Here is a 24086-nt window from a genome sequence, read left to right on the forward strand (position 1 = left end):
GAGGAACATCCCTACTTTAGCTTTGAACATGATATCTCCACTTCAAAAGAAATCTGTCTCTAAATTTCTTGACAATCCAAATAGAGTTAGCTCATTGGCGACAGGCTATGGACTCTGAGTTCATTGCCCTTATAAAAGATGGGACTTGGACTCTTGTTCCACCATCTCCCTTCCAAAATGTTGTGGGTTGCAAATGAGTCTTCCTCATGAAGCGGAAGATTGATGGGAGTATAGACCACTACAAAGCCCGCCTAATGGCTAAAGGCTACAATCAGAAAGATTCTACCTTATAGCTCCCAAATATCTAGAATAAACTAAGTTCACCCACAAACTATTTTCCTTCAAGGCATGATTCTCCAAATAAGTTCCATGATGGAGGCTTTGTTGATATCTTTAACTATTCTTAAATTAAGACCTTTTTATTGAATGGCAAACAATCTCTTTCCCAACTAATGGGGTGGAAGAAACTTGTTATCATTTGAACCTTCCCATAAGAATGCAGACATAAGAGATTCTATCTTCTTAATAATAGAGCTTGGAAGAAAAAAGATAATTGTCTAGTAAACAAAAGAAGATTTCATTACTTATTTGACAAGAACAAGTTTCCATAGTTTCAGGCATTTTCTCACCCTAATCCAAAATAGAGGTATAATGATGAGCTGAGAGTTCCAAATACTCTTTATCATTGTTGTATTAATATGAAGTAATGAGCTATTGTCATTCTTTCATTCACCTCATCCTTTATGTTTAATTTTAATAAAATGCAGGGATTACAATTGGAGAAGGAGAATGAGCAATTGAGACAGCTGGTGAGAACTTTCACTCCATTCAGTGTGTTTTTTAACTAGATCTGATTTTGGTATGCATTCTTGGAACGCATTCTAGGTCGATTTTGCATTCTCGGACTGTTTTTATCGTCCAAGAATGCAAAATCGACCTAGAATGCGTTCCAAGAACGCATACCAAACACAGCCTAGGTTTACAAATTTCTTTTACAATGAGCAGGTCAGGTAACTCTTTCCTCATTTAAGAAATCCCCAGCTTTTCCAACTATTTCATTGGGACCTCAAATTTCCAAAATCTTTTGATCTTCTTTCAAACCCATCCAAAAGAAAACAGCATCTCCCCTTTCACTTGCCAAAAGTAAAGGAGGAAGGGCAGGGTGGGGGACTACTTTTCTAGAGGACAAAATAGTCAGTTTGATAATTTACATGGTATCAAATTGAAATGGGTGAATTTAAGGTTGTGTTTGGTATGTCATTCTTGGAATGCATTCTAGGTCGATTTCGCAATTTCGGACGACTAAAACAACTATTTTATCATTTGAGAATGCGAAATCAACCTAGGATGCATTCCAAGAATGCATACCAAACACTGCCTAAGAATCTAAGATATCATGTCAAAAATGTAAAGAGATTTTAGCAGATTGTGAAAGAACAACCCTGACTTCATAGCAAACAAATTTGTGGATTTGGTGAAGAGTAAAGGCTGGTAAGCTGGTGCTGTGTCCAGCCTGAGTCTGTTTCTCTCCCACCCTCTACCCCTACCTATCCCCACTACCATCCCAGCCTTTCCATTGGACACAGCCGTTAGCTCCAGGAAAGCCAGCAGCGTGCCCAACCCTCTCCCTTGGTGAAATACTAATTCTTCCCTGTATTTGTTCCTACTCTTTGCTTGGAGTTGAAAACATTTTTTTTTCTCACAGGTGAATATGCCTAAAGGCCAAACGCTTGTTACCCTTGAATCTGAGAACATAGTCTATGAAGAAGGCCAATCATCAGAATCTGCTACTAATATCTACAGCTCTGTTAGTCCACTGCAAGATTATGACAGTTCTGATACTTCTTTAAAGCTGGGGTGAGTACTAATTTTAGCCTCTCTTTTCTTTTTTTCCCTGCTTGGAAAGTTTATTTGATTAGAACCAAACTTAAGGTTAGTTTGGTGGCTAGAGGGATAGAAAAGAACGGTAAAGGAAATCAGAGTTTTAGGCAGCAACATTACCTGTGTATGAACAAGAATTAACGTCCAGGCATATCCAGGAAAAAAATATATAAAAAATAGCTTATATTTCACCTTCATAATCAAAAAAGAATAGAGGAGGGAATATGATAATAGTAATTTAAAATATATATAAATCTGAGATAGATAGAAATTGAGACGAGAAGAAGAGATGCACACAAAGTTCTTGGCAGTCAACAATAAGCCTCAAGTTTTGATTCCACAATTCCTCCCTCAATCATGTATGTACAAGCCATTTTAACTTGCATTCAAAATTAAAACACATCTTTAACTCTTCCTTGTTGTCAATGATTTTAACAAAATAAAGATTAAAAATTATTAAAAAACAAATTGCGAAAGGGATGGGATGGGGTTGCGGCATTTGGGGAGGGAGGGGAATGGAACGCAGAAGAAGAAGAATGGTAGATTTTATTTTTTATTTTTTGGGTAGGAAGAATAATGGAAGATTCGCATTAATTAATTTTGGGTTTGAAGAAAAAGAATGGGAGATTTGCTTTAATTAATTTTAGGTTTTGTATTTCCGGTTTTAGATAAAATAGTAAAACATGAATTAAAAATTAATTAACGGTATGAGTAAAGTAGGTTGTTTGGTTAGATTGAGTTTCAACTAGGGGTGAAACAGGCCGGGTTGGGCCAGGTTTTTTAAAACCCCAGCCCAACGTTGAGCCCTCTTAGCCCAGTTCAAGCTCAATCTGGCCCTGAGGTCAAGCTGCGATATCTCAGCCCAGTTCCAACCCTACCAAGCTCGGCCCAACCCTGATTGACCCTAACTGCGCTGAGCTGGGCCGGATTGGCCCTGATTGACCTTGATCCTATACATTAAAAAACAAAAACACAACTACTTGGCATTGCATCTTGAACACATACAGTTTTACATCACAATTCTATAGAAATGAAAGCTTCTGGTGAGATTATCTTACAGTTTAACCCCAAACTTTCGTTCAATAGACAATTATACTTTAAACAAAAATTGTAAAGGTAAAGCATAACCTAACACAGGGGCAAACCAGGGTGGACCAGGCCGGACTTAGCCCAAGGCCTCAACCCTGGCCTAGCCCGACCTTGACCTAGGGCCTAAAATTTTGAATCCTAACCTACCCTCAAGGTTGAAAAACTAGCCCAAGCCCTATTCAGGCTCAAGGCGGGCTCGGGCCGACAGGTCCAAACTGACACCCCTAATTTTAACCTTAAAAATTGAAGTTATACAGATGGTAGCATTGAGGCAGGGCCATGTAGAGGTAGCAGCTAAATTTTTTCCGTAAAAATGCAGCTTATGTCCTTCAAATGCGTCCTCTTTTCACTAAAACTAAGACCCAGAAAAAACCTACAAGACAGATTTTAGTGGGTGATATTGATATTTATCATTTCTTTATATTAGAAGAATTTGAAGTTTTTTTTTTTGTTTTTGCTAACCAGGATGTCCGAACCTATGGCATATGACCTCATACGTGCACTGCATCAACACCGGGTCCTATGAGAATCATAGAAGCAATGGGGCTGGCCCCAAGAGAGTTTGGTTCCTCTACACGTACGTACAGGTGCACGTACATGTGAGAGGCAACCACCTGTCCTATTTTTTCTATTCACAAGGGGAGGAGGGGTATTTATGGAAACAAAATAAACACGTGATTGGCTCTAAGATGTACGTTCACCTGCACGTACGTGCAAATGATCCATTTTTGCTCTAATGGGGTAAGAGGAGTTGAAATTAGGACATGTTGATTTAGGCATGCTCCCCTATATGTACATGGAGAGTAATTACTCTACACATACATTCCAATACTGCCACTTGTCGTAACCACCATGATGGGAAAACTTCAATTAGTTATGTCGAAATTTCTTTTCATAGTGATAGGACACATGGCAGCTTATGCGTATGGGAGATGATTTGGATTTGTAGAATTGGTCTCCTAACTGATCTTAGTAGAAAAATTGTCCAATACTTTGGTTTGCACTAAATGGACCGCATATGTCATAGGGATATGTATGTGTTAATATAGTGTTCTTGTAACATGACTTGTCTATTTCCTTGTGTCCTGTTAAATGGCAAATGGTTGCACTGGTCTGTTTTAAAGATATTAATGTTTGGTATGGCTTGCACAAATATGGTGATACCACTATTCGAAACAAAGGGACCTATTTTGATATTATCAAAAATGTCTATTCTCCATTCTGACATGTATGGTTAGCTAGCTATGGTCTTTCTACAAATATATGTCTATTATCTGTTCCCTTTGTTTCTTTTGACCAGTGGTGGCTGGTATTCCCATCACTATATGCTTTCCTGCTTTTTCATTACTTTGCCTGTGTTGGAGTTTAGTTCTACATCAGCTACTAAAACTCTTTTATCTACCTGGAAGTTTGTCCACCTAATAGTTTAAACTTTTGGCATGAAAACTTTACATGGCATCAAAGTGGGTTTTCATCATAGCGTGTCCATAGTATCTAGTGCAACACATGCAAGAGAGTGTTTAGAGTTTAGTACCACATGGGCTACTAATTAGTCTATAGCCCCCTTTTACACATGAGAGTCCTTTTTTGATAGATAATATCGCTTTATTGAAAAGAAGGAAGCTATATAGAGAGAATGCAAGGAAAAATAAGAAACAATCCCTAGAGGAAAACAAACCAGCCTTCCCATATCTCGGACATGCCCACGAAGGGAATCAAAAAACTCCACAACAACAACACTCCTTGATGAGAAAACTCCTCCCAGCAAACTCAAGGACAAACAGAGTCGTAGCCCCATTAGTTGCTCGCCTATAAGGCAAGGATAGCCCAATTTCAAACCAAGAAACAATTCGTAGTAGACTCGTTACCTTTAAGCGATTGACCTAAACATCTATCTTTCACATCTCTATGAATTGCCGAGACAATTTGGGAAACTGTTGGGCAATTAGAGCATTCTGGAGTTGTGTTGTCATTGTTGGCAACGTTTCTAGACATTTTGATGATGCGGCAATGGTTTTTGGTGAGTTGGAAGAGTTGAAATGGTCAAACAGACTTCTACACAGTGTCAAGGGCAATTTGGTCATTTGGCAGGGTTATACTGACATCTGAGTATGGAGGATGTACATTGGCAGTATTTTGGATCCCTAAAAAGTGTTTGGCAAAGGCTCAAAGCAGCAGGTGAAGGTTTCGTTCATCAAAAATTGCAATTTCATAGGATCGTGCAGTGGGGTTCACTTTGAAGCTATTTTTGGAAGCCTTAATGACTTAACTGGGCAAAGAAGTCTTCACAAGGATTTCAGTTCGTCGAGTCTTGGTTCCAACGTAATTTGTTTCACTTATTTTCGATGTCATACGAAGAAGTTATGGAGTTTTTTGTGTCATTGCGCGAAAACGAAGCGAATCTGTAGAAGGATGTTTTCTCCATACTTAGCCAAATTTTTTGGCTTAAGTTTAACGACCATTCTGTAAACAGTCATGTCCCTTTAATTTTAAAATTTCCAGAATCACCACGAGCGTCGGATCAACATCTAGTGCAAGATTCCTCTTGGACGTCGCGGATTGATGTAAGATTTTTTTAAAAAAAAAAGGAAGAGAGAAAAGAAATAAGGGATTTGGTAGTGGAGTGTGACATCAGCATGACATCACATCCTATTTCAAACGAGTATAGCATTGTGAATTTCTTTGACATGTGTCCTTGTTACACATGGTTTTGTCACGAAGAATCTAGTTATTTACGATTCTGTCATTGGTTACTCGTTTTGGAGTATCCAACTTTGGAAGGCCATATCTTGGTCATCCGAAGTCCTAATGGGACGAATTTTTTTTTGAAATTGGGTAATTTTTCGAGAGGAATCCATTGAAAGAAGTTGCAGCATCGTTTGAGCACAAAAAATAGACGATATCATTGATTTATGCTCGATGACTCCGTATTGAAGATGGTTTGAGCAGTGGAGCGAACATAGACTCGATTTCTATGCGTCAGAGGCTTCATGATTGTTGGATTACTTTATAAGAGATAATCTTCGATTGCAAATCCCATTGTGAGTTTCTAGGTTGCATGTTTAGTTGAAAAAACCTAGTTTGATTGTAAGCCAATATTGGCCATTGTATTGGAGGATTTGGTTATGTTATTTGCAATTAATTATTGTAACTCTGTCAAGTGGGAGCTTGTACAGAGATTGGGGTAGTTGCCCTCATTTGTGTGGTTACACAAACTGAAGCAGGGATTGGGAGTTCCTGGGTGGTTGTAGCCATCAAAATTTGAGTAGTGTATTGAGGGAATACGAAACCCTATATGGGTATTCCTTTGTGGACGTAGGCACTCTGGCCTAACCACGTATATCTGGTATTCTGTCTTGCACTTATTTTTCAACATATATTTGAAGTATGTGTTGTGCAGAGTGGAGGAACACTGTCTGGTAGACCTAACCACGTTGTGGTGTGTGGTGGACGTGTCTGTGTGTGATTGGTAATTACGGGACTGCCCCGGCTAATCTTGAATTGTACTTGAGAAAACATCACCAGTGTGGTATCTATTAGAGATTGGAAGAAAGTTTTTGGTGACCCTGATTCACCCCACCTCTCAGTGTCAACCTGAGTTTATCAGAAACACCTTTGAATTTTTGGCGAACATTTCTGGTATTCCTTTAATTCCAAATATGGTAGATAGAAGAACAAAATGCAAGGCACACAACTCTTCCGATAGAGCCCCTCCCAAATTTATTGGCCACCCACTCAGCTTCCAAGGGTACAGACGCAACGATCCGTCTGGAAGGGGAGCAAAGCAATCGGATCTCTTTCCAAATTGCCTTAGAAAAGGGATACTGAAAAAGCAAGTGATTTCTATCATCCGACCTAGTCGAACACAAGTAACACGAAGATGGTTCAGAAATGTTCCTTTTCCTAAGTTGATCCATTGTTGGAAGTGCATCCATAATGCACCACTAAGCGCAAAAAGATTGTCTAGGAATAGTACCATAGAACCAAATGGCTTTAGACCAAGGAACAATCACTCCACAATGCCTGACAACCTCCCAAGCCGACATAAATGAGAATTGACCAGAACTAGAAGGCTTCCACACAACACGATCTAAGCATTCCAAGTTATGACGGTGGTTGGAGGGCAGAGAGGACCAAACCTAAATCAAATTTGAGGTAGGGGAAGGCATAGGAACCCAACTAGCATCATCTAAAATGGACTGGACCATCGCCAATCTATCCAAATAAGAATTCCACCAGATGTGATCGCCATAGATATTCACCAATACACCATGAGGATGCCAAGGGTCCAACTAGACTTCCGTGTCATGCCCATTCCCAATGACATGTTCAATCAACCCTTCTACCTTGCTTCTGAGCTTCAAAATCTTCCTCCAAACCCAAGAACAATCTGTAAGGACTTTCACACTCCATAAAGATTCAACCTTCAAGTATCTATGATGGACCCATTTCACCCATAAGCTACCCTTCTTTGAAACAATCCACCAGACTTGCTTCAAGATCCCTGCCACATTCATATTTTTAATTAATTTAATACCCACCCCCTCCGCCCGACTTTGGCATACAAACTTTTTCCCAAGCAATGTAGTGAATTTGTCGATCAAGAGAGGGGTTGGACCATAAGAAATTACAAAAAAAAAAAAACAATTCCAGATTCCGCATGACCTTATTAGGAAGGCCCAAAGTCCCAGACCAATAAATATACCCTCCGTACATAACTGAATTGATGAACTGCAAACATCCAACGAGAGAAAGGAACCTACATTTCCACCCTTCCAAACATCTCTTCACTAATTCAAAGAGGGGGGAACAATCAGCCAATGATAACTTACTAGAAATCCCGTCCAAGATATCTAATGGGGGGTGGATTCCTGGAATCCAGTCACATGCAATTAGAGTCGTTGAATCTCAGGAGTGATCCCTCCTAAAATAATTGTAGATTAGAAGTATTCAAATGCAAGCCAGAGCGTCGGGAAAAAGCCTCCAAAGTTTGAATAATCTCAACAACTGACTTAATCAGATCATCCTTGAAGGTAAGATGGGAAAGTGGCATTGCCTTACATTTGGGGAGAAGGCTAATCTTCCTGTTAGAAACCAGCTTACACAAGAGCACTCAAAGGGCCTCCATAACCAAAGAGAAGAGTAGAGGAGACAATGGGTTACCTTGCCTAATGCCTCTCTTACTGGCAAAATAATCAGCCAAGTTGTCGTTGATAAGAATGGAAAACATAGCAGACTCCAAACAAGCACGAATCCAATCAACAAATACACTTAGAAATCCCACCTAGTTCATAACCTCATATAGGAAAGGTCTACTCACATAAGCATAAGCCTTGTACAGTTCAATCTTCAAAAAGCTGTCAAAAGAAAGAATTTTTAATGGTTAATCCCACAGACAATGCCATGGCACACAAGGATGTTATCAAGAATAGACTGGCCCTGGATAAAGGTCGGTTGATGATGGGAGGCAATATTATCCACAACCAACCTTAATAGATTTGCAGTGGTAAAGATGAGCATATCTAATTTAACTCTAGATAAAAAATCTTAATTAACGTGATTTCTTCTTGTTTTGATTTTATTTGTCTCCTTGTAAGCATTGGCATGTTTCCTATTCATAAGATTTTTTTGTTGCTTGGAATTTTAATTCTTTGGGTGAAAGGATTATTTTCCCTAATGGCGATGAGTAGATGTTTCTTCTTGATAGATCATAAATTGATCTCTATATTATTGATTTGATCTCCCAAAGGAGAATATATATACACTTACAAGATATTGGGCCCATAAGTCCATAACCATAGTTGATCTATACAAAGAGAAAGAGATTGATATCACATGTACAATAGAATCATATTACAACTCAAAGAACCATGCTAAGAGTTTCCTTAATTGAAAAGAATCCTAAAACGGTGAATACACTCCCTCAAGTTGGAGGTTGAGGAGACCAAACCTTCAACTTGTCACACAAGAATTGAAAATGCATCCTTGACAATGCCTTTGTGATAACATTGGGAAGTTGATCAATGGCGCAGATAAACTGCATTGATAATTGACGATTTACAACCTGTTCACGAATGAAGTGAAAACCTATTTCAACATGTTTGGTGTGGGCATCAAACACAGGATTGGCGAAGAGATAGGTGGCACCAAGGTTGTCACACCACAAGATCAAGGGACCATGAAGGGAAAAACCTAGTTCCTGAAAGAGGGATTCCAACCATATGAGTTTGGTTGAAGCATCAACGAGAGACTTATATTTTGATTTAGTAGAGGACCGTGCACAGAGTAGATGATCAACTAGGGGATCACAAAAGGCAGAAGAGGCTCATGCTTGTGTGGAGCATGATTGCTTAGCATGATTTACAGATATGATCAAAGGGAGGGATGTTGGGTAATAGTGGACAGCAAGTGTGGATGGATTTTGGGATTGTATGGCTGAGATTTGGGACGGTGTAGGCCGTGCAGTGAAATTCAGAGATGACGACCACAATCAGCTTACTTGAAGGAAAAAAAACAAAGAATTAAGGGATGGATCAATAGCTCTGTGGAGCAATTGGCTCTGATACCAAGTTAGATCTGAAATTGTTCTCTATATTATTGATTTGATCACTCAAAGGAGACTATGTATGTATGTATATATATATATATATAATATTGGATCCATAACCCTAGTTGACCGATACAAATTTAAAGAGATTATATATATATATATATATACATATATATATATATATATATATATATATATATATATATATATATATATATATATATATATATATATATATATATACATATATATATAATATTGGATCCATAACCCTAGTTGACCGATACAAATTTAAAGAGATTAATAACACATGTAGGATAGAATCCTATTACATCTCAAAGAACCATGCTAAGAGTTTCTAGCTTTAAAAGAATTCTAGAATGGTTAATACTTTCTTGTAGTACTTGTTCTTTTTTACTGAAATGTGATTAACCCCATCACAGGAAGTCTAATTTGACTTGGTTCAAACCTCTCAACACTCATTTTCTTGAGCATGCAATTACTTAATCAACATTTTTTCTCTTGATTTGTTGTGTTTCTTGCAGGTTAACCTTTTTCTAGCTGAATTTGAAGGATGATGTTGGTGGAGATTACAGTGCAAGAGGGGAAGGCTGCTCTAAATTCTCTATGTTCCCTTCAAGTCAAACTAGCTTGTATTTCTTTTCCTTGTCTTTTGAAAAGCATGTAAACAAGTAGTGCTACTCAACCTATCAAAATTACATTACAGTTGTTATAGTCTTGTTATGGTAGAATACAAAACTATTCTACCTTGTATGTATGTATGTTTTTCATAAAACTGGATTTGCATCCTTAAGGGGAATATATGTGTGTTGGCTTGCATTCTTCTTTACATAATCTTAAGAGTTACATTGTAATTTAAACAAAAAAAAAATTAAAATTAAAAATAAAAAGTATGAATCAGAGCATAGCTTTGGTAATGTGTGTTGGGATGACCATTCATGTAAATTATACATGTAAGGCTACTGTTGTCGGTTATTTTATATCTTGTATTCCTCAAGAAGTTCCATTTGGTGGATTGTTTCATTTTGCTAGATTTCAAACTTTCAATTTGAGGATGAAAGCGGAAAACCTTGTAGGTTCCTTGAGTCATTTTCTTGGGTGTGAATATTATTCTTCATGTTAGGCTACTGCTATTTTATATCTTGTATTCCTCGAGAGGTTGCATTTGGTGGATTGTTTCATTCTGTTAGATCTCAAACTTTGAATTTGAGGCCAGCAACATGAAAATGAAAGCCTTGTAGGTTCCTTGAGTCATTTGCTTGGGTGAGAATACCATTTTTCATGTATTCTCACCCAAGCACATGGGGTAATGATTACAAAAATTTCTTCTAAGGCCAGCAATATGAAAGTGAAAGCCTTGTTTATACAATCACATGGGGTAATGATTACAAAAATTTCTTTTTCAAGTATGAAAATTTCACTTCCTTTCCCTTTAATTCCCCTTGCAACCAAATGGAGCCGTAATGTCAAGGTACTGATGTCAGTTATTTTATATCTTGCATTTCTTCAAGAGATTGCATTAGGTGGATTGTTTCATTCTGTTAGATCTCAAACTTTGAATTTGCGGCCAACAGTATGCAAGCGATAAGCCTTGTAGGTTCCTTGAGTCATTTGCTTGGGACATTATTGCCTCCATCATTGACAATAGTAGCTCTACACTCTTATGCTTGACCTGTGGCACCCCCTCGGACTGTTCAATGACACCTATGGATACAAGATCAGATACAATGTAGGTTCCGACCATAGAGCCCTGGTTTCGACCATGAAGGCTCTTGGCATACAAAGTATGTCCCCTCCCCTCTTCTTCATGCTACTTGGGCAACCTTGTCATCGGTTAGGAGGAGGCCTCATTGCAATGGGCCTTGACTATTTGGGGGCCCAATGCCACAAGAAGGGTCTCATCGTTATCCGCATGTGAGCTTATTCGTTCTAGGAGGCCAACGGCTCCTTGATCTTTTGTGATTTGGTTCTTGAAGCACATCTTGGGATTTTAATCCGTTGTTGTAACTGCAACGCTGGTGTATTTATCATGCGGCGCTGTAGGTGCCATGTGTGCACAATGGGTCCCACATAACACACATGGCACCTACAGTGTCGCACGATGAGTACAGCAGCGCTGCAGTTACAGCAACGGATAAAAATCCCACATCCTGAGGCACAACTTTGCGGCTTCGTGCACCCTTACTATGGAAAGACAACAAATCTAACCAATAACAACACTGAAACAGGAGGGTAAAATAATAATCTTTTTTATTTGGTAAAGATATATCTATTCACTTCGTGTCAAACACGTGGTAGATGAATTAATACAAAGCTCCATCAACCATGGAGAGGAGTTCGGCAAAACTATCGTACACGATATGGACAGGGCCTTCCGAGCTAAGGGATCAGCTAAAGAATTAGCTTCCTTAGGAATACAAACAAATTTACAATCCAGAATAAGAGAGGAAAAGAAGGTGATGTCTTCTATAATAGGCTGGCTGATAAGAGGAACCGTTTGACCTTGGTTGTGAATATATGCGATAGCCTCCTTGCAATCTAATTCAACTATCACATAATCCAAGCAAATGGAAAGCGTCTCAAGTAGACCATTTCTAATAGCCAGAGCTTCTCCATCAGTAATACTTTCAAAGTGTGATACCTCAGTTCCATGCTACTCTTTCTTAGTGAAAGCATGTATTGGTACATGAGTGGACTTCCTACAATAAGATCACATCATCCAAACAAAAAGCATATGGTAAACAAACTAATTAGCAAGAGAATCATGTCTTGGTATATCAATCTCCATATATGTCTATGCGCATCTACAATACTCCAACCACTATTTTGCATTCTCCTATAGTCCTGAACTGCCAAATCTGTTTTTTTTCTACATGACAAACTGTATTTGAGCTAAAACTTAAAATGAGAGTAGGTGGCGACGGTCTACCTATCCACAAAATTTAGGTCCCGTTTGACATGCACTTGGTAGAATTTTGGATCGACCAAGTAAGTATATATATGAAATCAATCTGATATACTTTGTCTGAACCTTGTACCTATGAAATTTATATTATTCATGGAAAAAAAAAAAAAAAAAGGCAAAATCTAGTCCACTTACATCAAAAAGCTTGAGAAGTGACTCGATCTTCAATAATGGATTGATAGATTAAAGAAATGACTTTTGATGGTCAGATAGTAAGATCAGACATTGCCATCATGTCTGTTATATCTAAGTTGCTTTTGGTATGCATTCTTAGAAAGCATTCTAGGTCGATTTTGTGTTTTCAAATAGTAAAAATAGTAGTTTTTTATCATTTGAGAATGTGAAATCGACCAGAATGCATACTGATACATCCAATATTCACGGGGCCAATCAACGAGCGCCACGTGTCATAGACGACCCGCCCCATAGCCAAGGGGACCGGAGTCAGCACCATTCGGGGCGGCCACTACTCGGCGCGGCCACACATCGGGCGTGGCCTCTCCCAGCGCGACCTCCTCACCGGCGCGGCCTCCTCACCCGGCGCGGCCTCCTCACGGCCTCACCCGAGCGCGGCCTCCTCACCCGGGCGCGGCCTCACCCGGGCGCGACATCATGGGCACACGAGGTGGGGGCCACCCATCTACGACCCGATCGTATCGCTAAGACTCATGTCACTACCAGGACTCTAGACCCTTAGAGTCACGTCATCCAGGCGGATTCAAGCACCAGGGCGTTATCACCACACGCGGATATCTATCCACCAAGGATCCCTGATGCCACGGACACTCCCTCCCGCGGGGAGATGGCCAATCAGGATAGAGCCCCGTTACCAGGGCCTCTATCCACTCAACGGCTGTCGTCAATCAAGCGGGGACTCTCCACACCGCCATATGCTACTATAAAAGGCAAAGGTACACAACCCCATGGAGGACATCTAAACTCATCTTGAATAATCACTATTCATCTATTTGCGCCAGAGATCTAACTTTGGCATCGGAGAGCCCTAGGCCGGAACCCACACGGTTCTCTCTGACCCCTTTGGTCCACTTGCGGTGGCGGCACTCGCGGAGGACCGCTCGGCGATTTCTTGACGCAGATTAGCGCCGTGCGTGGGAGCAGCGCTAGCCATTCTGACTACTAGCTCGCTTCTATACTCATTCAATGGCACGAAGGAAGACTACCACCACCAACAACGGACCAAGGAATGGATCACCACCCCCAGAGTGCTCTCGCCGCAGGCCAACGACCAGGACCATGTCCCTCACGGAGGAGGAGATCCCCCTTAATGACCGATTCGTGATCGCGAGGCCCAACAATGACGAGGCCAACGATGTGGTGGTGGAGGTGACACCGACCCCAATGCTCCAGCCACTTTGTGGGTCGGATCAACGACTGCAACGGCGGATCCTCGATGAACAACGACTCTTTCGAGAATACTGACGCGGCGTGCGACATCTCACCGTCGGAGGACTTCACCAAGAGCAAGGGTGGAGTCCATACCTCAACAAGAGCCAAACCCTAGGAGATCATCTCCCGGGGCGCGAGATCGAGAGAGACTTGCGCGACGAGGCAACCCCCACTCCGCGGCGGGGAGCCTTCCCGCATCCAGGAGAACAAGAGACCTCTCACCACGGTCGGAGAGCGTGGGAGGACGCGTAACACCGGGCGAGGTGTCTAGCCCGCAGAGATCGGTCTGGAGGTCCGTGTTCGACGGACATTTGGAAGAAAGTCACCTACCACGCGAACCGGACCTACGAGAGAGGAAAGCCCCTCACCTTCACGGTAGGATTCATCACGGCGTGACCATTCCCCATCCCACCAACACTCAAGGCGGGAGGGGACATCCGAGAGAGAGGCGTGAAGCGGAGTCGCGGCGAGCGTCCGGCTAGGCGTGGGAGGCGGCCGGGACGAGGAGCTCAATCAAAGACTCCGTGACCTGGATGAGAAGCTAGAAGGGTTGAAGAAGCAGACCAAAGGCGAGACACATTCCATACCTGGACAACACCCCTTCTCAGCGAGAGATCATATCAGCCACACTACCTTCCAGGTTTCGACTACCCACCTTTGAACTCTTGATGAGTACCAGCTGACCCTAATGACCACATCAACTACTTTAATGGCATGATGACGTTGTATGGGGGTGGACGTGGTTTCTGTCGGGCATTCCTGCGTCCCTCAAGGGAGCAGCCACATCATGGTTCTCCGGCTGCGGCCGAGATCTATAGGCTCGTCGCAGAGCTATGCGGCGATTCGTCACCCGCTTCCAAAGCAGCGTCAAGCGAAGAAGACCACCGTCAATCTACTAAGCGTGGTACGAACCTCGGGGAATCTCTCGGGGAATACGTTACCGAGGTTCACCAAGAGTCCACTGGAGGTTCGAGACTTGGATGACCGGACACCTGACATACAGCCCTAGCGGGAGGTATTAGGGACCTGGACTTGATCAAGGACACAGCACGTCATGAGACCAGGACTATGAAAGAGCTCCTGGAGGCGGTGCAACGAGTTTGCAAATATGGCGGTACTACAAGCTAGAACAAAAATAATCGAGGCCAAGCCACGGGACAACAAGAGGTCGGCCACTGATGGCCGCGCGAAATAGAAGGTCGGGACGAGCAGGGCAAAGAAGAAGCGACCGCCCATCTAGGAGGACGGACGCCAAGCTGAGCACCGACAAGAGAAGAAGCGACCGCCCATCTAGGAGGGACGGAGACCGCCGCCCGAGAGAGAAGTGAGAGGGCAAGCACCCCTGAGTTCACACCCTGAACACCACCGAGGTCCCAGGATACTCATGCGGATCCGAGGACCGTGACCTACTCCTTTAGCCCACGACCCATGCTAGCGGCACCAGAGAAGCGAAACCTAACAAATATTGTCTCTTCCACAAAGAGAATGGGCACGACACTGGAGGAGTGCTATCAATTGAAGAGAGAGATAGAACAAGCTGGTAAAAGCGAGAAGCTTGAACAAGTATGTGAAGGGGAGACGTGACAACCGCTCGAGGCCAAGGAGATAGAGGTCGCGACGGAGACAGTGGGCCGAGGCGAGAAGAAAGAAGAAGCAGATTGAGAGAGAGACCGCCCGAAGAGCGGAGAGATGCCTGAGAACCTAGTGGCACCAAGGGACCTCCTATCCTCACCATACTTGGAGGACCGAGGGCAAGAGTCCACGAGGAAAAGCTAAAGCTCATGCCGAGGTTCGTGGGGTGGCGGAGAAGCTTGACAAGATAGCCAAGGCGGCGGTGATCTCCTTCTCGGATGAAGACACGGAAGGACTAAACTTCCCGCATGAAGATGCCTTGGTAGTACAGTGGAGGTAGCCAATCGACGCTGTACACGGTAGCTCGATAGACACGGGCGTCGGTGGCGTACTCTCCTTGGACGCCTATCGACGTTCGGGTTCGGGACGACCAGCTCAAACCGAGCCCACTTATCTCCATGGATTCTCGGTGCCACCGCCTCCATCGAGGTACCATAGAGCTACCGTCACCTTCGGGTACACCCTCAACAAGTAACCATCATGGTAAATTTCATGGTAGTCAAGTCCGTGGTGTCCTTCAACGGCCTCTAGGGCGACCATCACCGATGACCCTTAGAGGAGTCATATCACCACTTCACCCGAAGATGAAGTTCCCCACCGAGAATGGGGTAGGCGAAGTCCGAGGAGATCGAAGAAAGCAAGGGAGTGCTACGCCACCTTCATGAAAAAGAATAATGGCAACACCCGTGGAATGGTACTCTGCCTAGAGAGCATGGTCGGTGACGGAGAGATGAACTGAGAGAGAAGGGGAAGGCGGTGGAAGACCTCATCCCATGGCCCCTCGGCCAGGGACCCCTCCAAGGTCGTCGGTCGGCTATTGCTAAGCAAGGAAAGAAAGAAGAAGCTTGGACACCTCCTCCCAGCGAACATAGATGTCTTCGCATGGTCGACCTCCGACATGCCAGGAATACCACGTTCCATAGCGGAACACCGACTACATGTCGACCCAACCAGGAAGCCCGTTCAACGAAGCGGCGTAACCGCCCTCGGCCAGACAAGCGGCAATCAAGGAGGAGGTCGAGAAGTTAAGCCGTCGGGGTTCATCGAGAAAGGAGAAGTTCCCAACCTAGCTCGCCAACGTGGTCATGGTACCAAAGCCAAGTGGGAAGTGGAGGATGTGTGTCGACTACACCGACCTAAACAAGGCATGCCCAAAAGATGAATACCCCTTGCCCCGGATCGACCCTGCGATCGACGCCACCGCCGGCCATGAGATCTTTGAGTTTCATGGATGCCTACTCTCGGATACAACCAGATCCTCATGTATGAGGATGATGAGTCTTACACCGCATTCGGACGGACAAAGAGACCTATTTGCTACAACGTCATGCCGTTCGGGTTAAAGAATGCGGGGGCCACCTATCGAGAGAATGGTCAACAAGATGTTCGAGGAGCGGATCGGGCGCAACATGGAAGTATATGTGGATGACATGCTCGTGAAAAGCGTCCACACCAACCAACACGACCGACCTAGAGGAAGCATTCACGATCGAGGAGGAACCGGATGAAGCTAAACCCTGCAAAGTGCGCCTTCGGTGTAACGTCGGGAAAATTCCTGGGGTTCATGGTCTCGATCCGTGGAATAGAAGCCAACCCATCCAAGATCAAGGCCATCAAGAGATGGCACCTCCTCGAAGCAGTCGGGAAGTGCGGAGGTTGAATGGAAGGGTTGCCGCCCTTTCCGGTTCGTGTCACGATCGAGGTGATAAGTGCTTACCATTCTTCAAAACATTGAAGAACCTCCAGAAGCCCTAAGGACTTCACATGGACGGAAGAGTGCCAAAAGGCGTTCGGAGATTGAAGGAGTACCTAGAGAGCCCACCCTTGCTTGGGCGCCGGAACCTAACGAAGAGTTGCGGCTCTACGGCCGCCACCCTGTCGCGGTCGGCGTGATCTGCTAAAGGAAGAAGACAAAGTCGAGGCCCCTCTACTACGTGGCCATGTCCGATCGATGCGGAGACCAGGTACACTAGGATCGAGAAGGTAGCCTATGCATTGGTAATGGCAGCCAGGAAGCTACGACCATACTTCCAAGCCCATACCATCATAGTCCTCACGAGACCTACCCCGAAGAAGATACTACACAAGCGCCGGACGTCTCCAGGAGATTGATAGCATGGGCGGTGGAGTTAAGTGAGCATGACATCGAGGTTCCAACCCAGGACTACCATCAAAGGCCAACCCTTGCGACTTCGTCGTTGAATGCACCTTACCGAGAGAGCGAGCCAAGAAAAAAAAAAAAAAAAAAAGAAGAGAGAGGCCAAGTGGCTACGGCCAAGAGGCCATGGCCAAAGACCACGACCAAGGGGCCACGGCCAAAGGGCTATGGTCATCATCAATGGGCGTCACCTATCAAAGAGAGAGGCCAAGTGGCTACGCCAAGAGGCCATGGCCAAAAGAGCACGACCAAGAGGCCACGGCCAAAGGGCTATGGTCGTCACCTATCAAGAAAAAAAAAAAAAAATTTTTGGGTGCCATCCGTCAAAGGCATTGCCCAAAAGCAAAGAAGAAAAGAGAGAAGAAAGAAAAATAAAATGGGGGTCTTTGGCCATGGCCAAGGACCACAATCGACAAACCATGGTAGAAGTTCAAGGTTCGAGGTTCGAGGTTCAAGGTCCGAGGTCGGGAAGTTCGAGATGGTTCGAGTTCTAAGGATCGAGAATGCATTGTTGATGCCTTGTCCGGGCTAGCCAATGATGAACTCGAAACCTGGCCAATGCGATTAGTGTGCGTGGAAATATTACATGAGCTAACATGCCGGGAGAAGCAAGTTAATGAGATTGAGGAGGGCCTAGCTAGATGGACCCTATACTCAACTACCTACGGGACGACGTCTTACCGGAAGACAAGGCCGAGGCAAGGAAGATCGGGATGAGAGCTGCAAAGTACACCGTCCTAGACGGGGTACTATACAAGCGGGGCAACGGCACCACTACTCCCGGTGCCTAGGACCCAAGGGGGCGAGTATGCCCTAGCCGAAGTCCATGAGGGGATATGTGGGAGCCACATGGGGGACGAGCCCTAGCCTACAAAATCCTCCGCCAGTGAGACTATCGGCCACGAATGCAAGAGGAGGCCATCCAATATGCCAAGAAGTGCGAGCAATGTCGGTTGTTCGCCCCGTGACCCATCTACCCGCCACCAAGTGACATCAATCCTCAACCCCATACCTTTTGCCATGTGGGGACTAGACATCTTAGGCAACTTCACCGCTGACACTAGGAAAGCAGAAAGTACCCGGTCGTCGCGATCGACTACTTCACCAAGTGGGTTGAAGCCAAACCCGTGGCCAAGATAACAAAGCGAGATGCGAGAAGTTCGTCGCATACGCGGCGTCATCTGAGTTCGAGGTGCCACGAATCCTCGTCTCGAGACAATGGAAAACAATTCAACAACCCTAAATTCCAAGCATTACGTCACGGCTACAACATCGACTATCGGCTGTGTCGGTAGCATACCCACGAGTGCCAATGGTCGGTGGAGGTCACCTGTGAGCAGCTCTGGAAGGAGTCAAGAAAAGGCTAGAAGGAGCCAAAGGCAAGTGGGTAGAAGAGCTACCAAGCGTCCCGTGGGCATACCGAACTATAGTACGGACGCCCACAGGAGAGAAGCCCATTCCGCCTAGCATATGGCCTTTGAAACATTGGCGCCGGTAGAAGTCGCTCCATGTCCCATAGGGTTACGTACTTCAATGAACGCACCTATGTCGGAACGGACTGGCGAACCTAGACTTTATAGATGAGGTCCGCGAAAGAGCACTACTAAGGAACGTCGCCTACCGACAGCGTCTTGCGCCGGTACCATGACGCAACAGGGTCAAGGAAAGGCTATTCCACCGGGGAGATTTAGTACTACGGAGGGCAAGTGCATCACGACCACGAAGGGAAGCGTCACCCAACCGGGAAGGACCCTACATAGTCTCCAAGCAAATACGCCCAGGGACCTACCGCTTGAAGACTCCAGGGGGCAAGAAGGTAGACCGTACCTGGAACTCACTATACTTGAAGAAGTACTATCAGCAGAAGTAACAACAGCGGAGTTTGGCACCACGATGGTGAGTAGATGGCATTACGGTTTCAAAGATGAATTGAAAAAATTCGGGAACACTCGGCTTCTTCTACTACTCAACTGAGGCTTCGTGCCTAAGGCAACATGCCAACATTGAGGCTTCGTGCCTAAGGCGACATGCCAATATTGAGGCTTCGTGCCTAAGGCGATATGCCAACATCGAGGCTTCGTGCCTAAGGCGATATGCCAACACTGAGGCTTTATGCCTAAGGCAACATGCCAACACTGAGGCTTTATGCCTAAGGCGACATGCCAACACTGAGGCTTCGTGCCTAAGGCGATATGCCGACACTGAGGTTTCGTGCCTAAGGCGGTATGCCAACACTGAGGCTTCGTGCCTAAGGCGATATGCCAACATCGAGGCTTCGTGCCTAAGGCGATATGCCAACACCGAGGCTTCGTGCCTAAGGCGATAAGCCAACACGAGGCTTCGTGCCTAAGGCGATATGCCAACACCGAGGCTTCGTGCCTAAGGCAACATGCCAACACCGAGGCTTTATGCCTAAGGCGACATGCCAACACCGAGGCTTCGTGCCTAAGGCGATATGCCAACACCGAGGCTTCATGCCTAAGGCGACATGCCAACATTGAGGCTTTATGCCTAAGGCGAGCATGCCAACACGAGGCTTCATGCCTAAGGCGACATGCCAACACCAAGGCTTCATGCCTAAGGCGACGTGCCACCCGAGGCTGTATGCCCAAGGCGTCATACCAACATCGAGGCTCTACGCCTAAGGCGTTAACCCACCAAGGTCCAAGGATCACCAAGGCACGACGCCACTACCAAAATCCTATGACTATCAAGGTTCGAAAGCATCAACGCGCAACGATCACCAGGAGACAATGCAATCAATATCAAAGCGACAAGGATCAAATCATATCAACATCTAAAGAGAGAGTCAAGTACATACAAAAGCAAGCATCACAATCCAAAAATTATCATCAAAAAAGTCAACATCCAGAAAGAACATTTATAAAATCAGGGGGCATCTAGTGGAGGAGCAGCCTCTGATCCAGAAGGAGACATCATATCAGCCTCAGCCGGACAAGCAACACTCTCCTCTGGTAAGACCACACCCTCCTCTGTCACCACAACATCATCCTCAGGAGAGACACGAGCCACTATAGCAGTCTCAGGTAGCAGCGTAGTGACCTCAGGGAACCTTGAGAAGTCATAATCACGGGTCTTCTCCAGGATGCGAACCGCCAAGTCCGAAGAAGTCAAGACGCTAGGAATGAAAGCCAACTTACTCCTAAGGTCACCAACAGAAATAGAAGCTCCGGAGGCCCTACGACCCCTACTAGGGGTGGAATCTCCGAAACCTCCTCCTCCCCTTCACTACCAACGGGGAAGGCAAAGAAGAAAAAGTATCCGCGGGGAAGAAGACTCCTCAAGGGATCCAACCACGACCGTGATCGGTCGAGTCATTAGGTGATGACATGGATAAAATAATGAAGCAGGCTAGCTACTTGCTCAGAGCAACGATCTCCCAGACAAGAAGCCAGCAAGAAAAATGAAATGAAGACCACCTGCAAAGTATAAACAGCAGATCCATCACATACAAGAGGAGGAATAGGGAAGAAGAACGAGGGTCCATCACGTCCCACGCGCGGCCACCATAGGCGCGGCATCACCGGCAGGCGTGGACCACACCCGAGCATAGCCACCCAGCGCCGCCCGGGAGGCCTCGGCCGCCGGCGCAGCCTACCGTGGCGCGCCCCGATGTGGCGGCCCCAAGCAGGCGCGGCCTCACTAGCGCGGCCCAGCCCTGGCGCGGCCCTTGCACCATGGCGCGGCCTCACCGTGCGCTGCGCTGCCCGCCAGCTGGCGCGGCCTCACCGGGCGCGGCCTCACCACGGCGCGGCCCGCCGTGGCGCGGCCTCACCGCGCCACACCCACGGTGCGGCCTCACCGCGCCACACACCGGCGCGGCCTCACCGCTGCCACACCGTCGGCGCGGCCACACCCTAGCGGCCTCGAGGAGACACCCTAAAAAAAAAAAAAAGGGGGTGGGGATCGATTTACCTCGAAAAAAAAGTGACCGCACGGAAGGACAAGACACACGGCGATGACGTAGCCACACCACGAAGCACAATCAAGGGATAGAGGTCACAAGAGCCAAGGCACTCAAGCCAAGCACCACTCAAGCTTTCCAAGCAAACCAAGGCACCAAGGGCACCAAGAGAACACAACCCAAACACAAGGACCCAAAATCAAGGAAAGTGGATACTAGTGGAGGTGACCCAAAAACAAGCACATGGTGGGCACCAAAAGAGGACAAAAGACAAAAAGGGGAATTAAAAGGAGAACAAAAGGGGAGACAAAAAGTAAGAAAGAGAAATGAGAAGTGAAAGAAGAAGGAGAGGAAGAAACATATACCCACAAAAACAAAAAGAAAAAGTGTAGGAGGTAAGGTTTTAACCCCCAACCTCTCCTACCTCATTAATGGATTTACTGGCAAACCCCACAGGAAAGTTTATTCGCAGCGGACCCCTCACTATGCAAAGACACCTACTCTCTTGGACATCCTATCCCAAGAGAGTGGGGAGCAAATGATACATCCAATATTCACGGGGCCAATCAACGACCGCCACGTGTCATAGGCGACCCGCCCCATAGCCAAGGGGAACGAACCGAGTCCAAGCACCATTCGGGCGGCCACTACTCGGCGCGGCCACACATCCGGGCGTGGCCTCACCCAGCGCGACCTCCTCACCGGGCGCGGCCTCCTCACTGGGCGCGCCTCCTCACGCCCTCACCCAGCGCGGCCTCCTGTGGCGCGGCCTCACCCAGCGCACATCATGGGCACCGAGGTGGGGCCACCCATCTACGACCCGATCGTATCGCTAAGACTCATGTCACTACCAGGACTCTAGACCCTTAGAGGTCACGTCATCCAGACGGATTCAAGCACCAAGGACGTTATCACCACACGCGGATATCTATCCACCAAGGATCCTGATGCCACCAGGACACTCCCTCCCGCGGGAGATGGCCAATCGGATAGAGCCCCGTTACCCAGGGCCTCTATCCACTCAACGGCACAATCGTCAATCAAACGGGGACTCTCCACACCGCCATATGCTACTATAAAAGGCAAAGGTACACAACCCCATGGAGGACATCTAAACTCATACTGAATAATCACTATTCATCTATTTGCGCCAGGAGATCTAACTTTGGCATCGGAGAGCCCTAGGCCGGAACCACACCGGTTCTCTCTGTTGACCCCTTTGGTCCACTTGCAGGTGACGGCACTCGCAGGACCGCTCGACGATTTCTTGACGCAACACATACCAATCACAGCCCTAGCTATCATAAAATTAAAGGCTTAATAATGTTAAACATAAATTGTATCCTTTCAACTATAATCTCTTATAAGCTTTTGATGGTCTGATCTTAGATCAAAATGTACCACTGTATTTTTTATAATTTAAAATGTTAAATAAATATTCATGATCCAAATCAAATATTAAAAAAATTAAATCATAATAATTGAATTGAATCCCTCCAAATTCCAACTAGAATGTTTTTAGAAGCTTCTAAGTGTCCAATCTTAGATTGAAATGTACCACAAATCCATAATGTTTGCCATAATTTTAATGTTAAAAAGGATGGTTATAATCCAAATGAAAGATTAAAAATGTTGTTTGAATTATATCCTTCCAATTGGAATGTATTAAAAGGTTCCAATGGTTTGATCTTAAATTAGATTACACAGATTTGTGTTAATCATGATTATAAAACTTAATTAATGGTTAGTCCAAACCAAATATTTTAAAAACTTAATTATGGTGATTGAACCATATCCTTCCAATTAAAATCTTTTAAGAAAAGTAAAAGTTAGGATATCAAAAGAATCAATCTGTCTCTCAGGGAAAAAAAATGAATTTATAATATTTGAATTATTTCAAAAATCACATGAGCCTTGAACTTAAATGTAATTAGTTGGGGGGGGGGGGTGGGGGGAAGACTTAAATGTAATTAATTGGGGGGAAAGAATGCTACCTGGGCGTGTATGGTGGACTGCCCCTATGCCAACATAGGGGCATGCAAAATAACCACTGCACCCCTAAAAAGGCAAAAATTCTTAGGGGTATAATAGTCATTTCACGCACCCTTGTGTCTGGGCAAGGGACAGCACACCGCATGCGCCCAGGTATCATTCTCTTTCCCTTATTTGGGACATGTCGAGTACAAAATTCATAAACGAAGCACCTCAAATACCAAATTGCCAAACTTGGCTATCTACAATGCAAATTACCAATCCATTAGGAACCACAACTAAAGATTAAAGAGTAAAAAAACAAAAGGTCAAATAATTCATCAATTTTGGAATCAGTATTAGTCTTGTGGATCCTTCTAATGTATGTCATGAGCTGATAGTGTTCGCAATGCCAAGAGTAATGTAAGTCAACCAAGCATGTAAGTTCTACCCCCTCCCCCTCCGCCCATAATAAACCATGTATATC

General features: G+C 45.0%; 2 protein-coding genes and 1 long non-coding RNA gene across 4 annotated transcripts in view; 2 read left to right on the top strand and 1 right to left on the bottom strand.

The window, feature by feature from the left end:
* The window catches only part of LOC122662530 (MADS-box protein JOINTLESS-like), a 79906-nt gene extending 69735 nt beyond the window's left edge, over nt 1-10171 (top strand). Inside the window, exon 9 of the mRNA XM_043858187.1 lies at nt 10066-10171. Coding sequence (XP_043714122.1) covers nt 10066-10081 — 16 coding nt within the window. The 3' untranslated portion in view covers nt 10082-10171. The remainder of the gene's footprint in view (nt 1-10065) is intronic.
* The window catches only part of LOC122662531 (MADS-box protein JOINTLESS-like), a 33693-nt gene extending 23492 nt beyond the window's left edge, over nt 1-10201 (top strand). Inside the window, exons 6-8 of one of the 2 annotated variants that reach the window (XM_043858188.1) lie at nt 768-809; nt 1706-1857; nt 10066-10201. In XM_043858188.1, coding sequence (XP_043714123.1) covers nt 768-809; nt 1706-1857; nt 10066-10081 — 210 coding nt within the window. In that variant the 3' untranslated portion in view covers nt 10082-10201. Of the gene's footprint in view, nt 1-767; nt 810-1705; nt 1862-10065 lie in introns of those variants that run through there. The other variant, XM_043858189.1, reaches the window with a different exon arrangement.
* LOC122662533 overlaps nt 1-10221 on the bottom strand; it is a 51022-nt gene extending 40801 nt beyond the window's left edge. The window contains exon 1 of the long non-coding RNA XR_006333049.1: nt 10115-10221. This is a non-coding gene — a long non-coding RNA (uncharacterized LOC122662533). The remainder of the gene's footprint in view (nt 1-10114) is intronic.
* Between the last annotated feature and the right edge of the window lie 13865 nt (nt 10222-24086).

The sequence above is a fragment of the Telopea speciosissima genome, chromosome 5, assembly GCF_018873765.1.
Source record: "Telopea speciosissima isolate NSW1024214 ecotype Mountain lineage chromosome 5, Tspe_v1, whole genome shotgun sequence".
NCBI lineage: Eukaryota > Viridiplantae > Streptophyta > Magnoliopsida > Proteales > Proteaceae > Telopea > Telopea speciosissima.